Source organism: Suricata suricatta, chromosome X, assembly GCF_006229205.1.
Source record: "Suricata suricatta isolate VVHF042 chromosome X, meerkat_22Aug2017_6uvM2_HiC, whole genome shotgun sequence".
NCBI lineage: Eukaryota > Metazoa > Chordata > Mammalia > Carnivora > Herpestidae > Suricata > Suricata suricatta.
In genome coordinates, this window is record NC_043717.1 from 1,621,442 (window position 1) to 1,626,196 (window position 4,755).

The 4,755-nt window shown below is 53.3% G+C and overlaps 1 protein-coding gene across 3 annotated transcripts in view; it reads right to left on the reverse strand.

Annotated features, from left to right (window-relative positions):
- The window catches only part of PRKX (protein kinase X-linked), a 49,868-nt gene that overhangs the window by 21,548 nt on the left and 23,565 nt on the right, over positions 1-4,755 (reverse strand). For all 3 annotated transcript variants that reach the window (XM_029929582.1, XM_029929584.1, XM_029929583.1), the window contains exon 3: positions 1,831-2,094. In XM_029929582.1, coding sequence (XP_029785442.1) covers positions 1,831-2,094 — 264 coding nt within the window. The remainder of the gene's footprint in view (positions 1-1,830; positions 2,095-4,755) is intronic.

A 4,755-nucleotide genomic window follows, 5' to 3' on the forward strand; every position in this document is an offset into this window, starting at 1 on the left:
GAGGGTGTATGGACTTTATACCACGTGCGGCCAGTAGGGGGCAGCAGCAAAGTAATAGGCGAATGATGACATGTTAATAATAAATAAATCCCGCAGGGGAGCATGCGCCGGAAGTCAGCTGCACCACAGCGCGTCCCCAGGAGGGACCCTTTGTTAGAAACCATCAGACAGGTGCGTTATTTGGTGTAAAACTGCTCCCACGGAAATCAAGGTTCTCCTAAATGCAGATTTTGCATGATGTGAGGAATATTATTTGTTTTCTTTTATTGAAGATTTTATTTGTAAGTAATCTCTACAGCCAACACGGGACCGGAAACTCGCAGCCCCGGATCAGGACCTGCTTCCGCGACTGGGGCAGCCAGCACCTCCCACAGGTGCATTTTCAAGGGGCACCTCCCGACCAAGAGAGCACCGTACCTCAGGAGCCCTTCCAACATACTACACAACGGGGCTTTTAATCCACTTTGAATTAACTTAAACTTAACATTTTTTAATGTTTATTCACTTTTGAGAGAGACAGAGCATGAGCAGGGGAGGGTCAGAGAGAGGGAGACAGAGAATCGGAAGCAGGCTCCAGACTCCGAGCTGTCAGCACAGAGCCCCATGCGGGGCTCAAACCCACAAACTGTGACATCATGACCTGAGCTGAAGGCGGACACTTAACCGACTGAGCCCCCCAGGCGCCCCTAAACTTAAATGTAAAAAGCAACACTCAATGTAGCTGCTGAGAAAGTTTCCAGTATTTTTGGAAGGTCTGGCCATGTGCATCTGTGTTCCCAACTATAAACGTTATGGATTGCTAAGGAAAGAGCAGGTATTTCTGATGAAAATGTGGTCCCCTAACGGAGAAGCAGCAAACACACGAAATGCTCAGGGCGTTTCAAAAACTTAGTGGCAAAACTTCACGTAAATGCTCTCAACGGTTTGCACAGACTATATGTTGGAATAATCATATTCGAGATGTAGCAGGTTAAAGATACTACCTTATTAAAATTTTACTTTAAAAGTTTTATTAATGCTTCTTATTTATTTTTTGAGAGAGAGAGCGCACGAGCATGAGCAGGGTAGGAGCAGAAAGAGAGGGAGATACAGAACCCGAAGTAGGCTCCAGGCTCCGAGCTGTCAGCACAGAGCCCGACGTGGGGCTCGAACCCACAAACTGTGAGATCATGACCTGAGCCAAAGCCGGACGCCCGAGCGACTGAGCCACCCAGGCGCCCCGAATTTTTACTTTTTAAAACAAGGCTTCTTAGGGGGAACCTGGGCAGCTCAGTTGGTTAAGTATCAAACTCTGGCTTAGGTCATGATCTCACGGTCTATGAGTTCCAGCCCCGAGTCGGGGTCTGTGCTGACAGCTCGGGGCCTGGAGCCTGTTTAAGATTCTGTGTCTCCCTCTCTGTCTCTCTCTGCCTATTTCTCTGCTCGTGCTCTGTTATAAGGAATAGCTAATTCACCATACGGCCCGTCACACCTGTCAAGGGCAGGAGGCACGAAGACAGAGCAGGTGCTGGTGAGGGTGCGCAGAAAGGAGAAGGCTTCGGCACTGTTGCTGGGAATGCAAACAGGTGCAGCCGGTGTGGAAAACAGCAGGGGTGTCTCCAAACGTTACAAACGGAGCGGCCCTCTGAGCCAGCAATGTCACCTCTGGGTCCTCATCCAGCGACGATGAAAACACGTGTGATCGATACCCACACGCCATGGACAGGACGTCGGCACCACAGACAGACAAATAGGGCGGGCTGTCACTTCCACACTGGCCACGGAGGGGACAACGGTGGCCTCCGGACCCGCGACGGGCACGGGGACACATAGGCGACAACGGTCACTTACTTGTCTACCAGTTTCTTGGCGAACCCGAAGTCGGTGAGCTTGATGTGGCCGTCCCGGTCCAGCAGAATGTTCTCGGGCTTGAGGTCGCGGTAGACGATGTGCTTCGAGTGCAGGTACTCGATGGCGCACACGATCTCCGCGGAGTAGAAGAGCCCGGTGCCGCCCGAGAAGCGGCCGCGGTTCCGCAGGTAGGTGAACAGCTCGCCGCCCGGCACGAACTCCATGAGCATGTACAGGAAGCGCTCGTCGTGGCACGTCCAGAACCTGCGGGCGGCACGCGGGGCTCAGCGCGCGCCGGGGACACGCGTGGGGCGTGGCATGAGGGGCTCAGAGCCGGGCCGGGGACACGCGTGGGGGGAACGCGTGGGGCGGGACACGCGTGGGGGCGGGGCATGCATGGGGGACGCCCGTGTGACGGAGACACGCGTGGGGCAGGGACACGCATGGGGCGTGGCATGTGGGGCTCAGAGCCACTCTGGGGACACGTGTGGGGATGGGGACAAGTGTGGGGGCGGAGACAGGCGTGGGTCGGGGACACGTGGGGGCAGAACACACGTGGGGTGGGGCACGCGGGGCTCAGAGCCGCACCGGGGACACGCGTGGGGGGGCGGGGCGGGCGTGGGGGGACACGCGTGGGGCGGGGACACGCGTGGGGCGGGGTCGGCATGTCAGGGTGCAGGCGAGGATGGAGAGGAAGGTGCTCTGTGGACAGGGGCGCCTGGGTGGCTCAGTCGGTTAAGCCTCCAGGTCTTGATTTCCCTCAGGTCATGATCCCAGGGTTCGGGCGTTTGACGCCTGCATCAGGCTCTGCGCTGACAGCGCACAGCCTGTTTCGGACTCTCTCTCTCCGGCTCCCTCTGCCCCTTCCCCACTCACTCTCTTAAAATAAATAAATAAGTTTAAAAAAAAGAAGATGCTGTACACCTAGCTGTTGAGATATTCTTACAGAGGAAGAGATGCTCAGAGATGCATGTGAGGACGTGTTAAAATCGGCCACAGACAGAGGTTACGATTTGGCTCAGAGAGATGTGATGTCCTCTGCACAAGCACGTTCAGGCTTCTGTATACACACACTTCAGAAGCCAAGGCCAGGTTCGGCTTGTCACCTGTGCTTGTGACTGACCCGCTGGAGACAAGAGGTTCCTGAGCCCCCTCCTTGGGCTGCATTCATCTGCAAAGCCCATTTCAGAGCCCGGGGGAACGTGTAACTCGGTAGATGGCCGGCCAACGATTCGGAGCTAGAAGTCAGCTTGGAAGAGGTGCGGGGGACAGGTGTGGGGAAGCGTCCGTGCTCTCCTCCAAATCTCCCCAAGTTCACCCACTCCGTCCAAACCCCGTCCTTCTGGGATTTCATGGTGGCTTCACTGAGTAGGCAAGGTTGATTAAATCATCGCCCTTCGGGAATTAAGTGTGACTCCAGCCCCCTCCCCAGAGATGGGGGTGGGTGTCAGCAGCCCTCAAATTACAGGATTAGTTTCCCCAGCAACCAGCCCTCTGCCCTGGGGGACGCTGGGCGTTTTGCAAAAGTCACCTCATTCACATAACAAAAGCCACCTTTGTCCCTCTTTGCAGTTAGGAAATTCCAAGGGTTTTAGGACCTCGGTGCCAGGGACAAAGGACAAATATCTATGTCTTGTCATAAACTGAGTGGGGAATATTACACCTACACCGGTGCCTACGGAGATAGAGAGCCACACTGTTCACACACATCGGTCAATAAAACCCAACAGAGCGTCAACAACAGTCCTAAGAACAGCATCCCTATGTATTATGTGAACCGTCAACCCCCCTGGACACACACTCAAGTGCCATCGGTCATCGGCACCCTGAGAGGTAAGGCTTTCAAACAAAAGTACTCCCCAAAGAGTAAAAAATGAAGCTACGACAAAGAAAATACTTCCTGGGGGCCCTGGTCCCCCTCTTTCTCCAAGTCCAATAAATGCCCTAAGGGGGAAAAATGGCTGGCACATCTTTCCTTCAAATCTCCACGACCAAGGCTTTTCTGGTGTAGAGAGAATGCGTGATGTGTAGGGGTTATTCATAAGAGCCACAATATTCAAAGAGAGACAGTCAGCGACTTTCCAGAACAATTTACAAGCATTCGGTCATCCCTTGGGGCTTGTGAGTACAGAAGATGAGTCTATGTGGCCACAAATGACTTAAAACGTGAGCCTAGAAAAGAAGACACAGGATTAAGCCTGGCAGCCAATTGACAGGTCAATTAGTTCCCATTCACGGCAGGGCTCTGCCCCCTCGTGGGGAGGCTAAAAAACAATGAAAATGCAAGGGCAAAAAAGTCAGCGGGCTTATCACGAGTGAGATGAGGAAAGGAGGCATTTGTGGATGTAAAATTCAGTATCGAGGGGCATCGGGGGCTCAGGCCGTGGAGTGTCCAACTCTTGATCTCGGCTCAGGTCATGATCTTATGGTTCCGGAGTTCAAGGTCCTTGTGGGACTCTGCAGTGACAGCACAGAGCCTGCCTCTGTGTGTGTGTGTGTGTGTGTGTGTGTGTGTGTGTGTGTGTGCGTGTGCGTGTGCGTATGCTTTAAGGACACAAGGATCCATATCAGAATGTCCACATGATTACCAGGCATCAGGGAGGGTGGGAAGAAGAGAAAAGGAAAGCCCTGCTCAAGGGAAGCGGAAAAAGAAAAGAACACCCACAAGAGAAAACGCTTCAGCTCCTCCACAACCAGGAAGGAGATATACTTCGAAAGTGCAGCCAAGGAGTTAAAGTAGTTACATGAACAGATACGTGTACACACCTGTTTCCAGTAGCAATGACATGAAGGACGGGAGCTAGAACAGGGAAAGAACACAAGTGTCTATGGATGGATGGATGATGGACAGATGGATGGATGGACGGATGGATAGATGGATGGATGGATGGATGGATACATGGATGGATGGATGGATGGATGGAT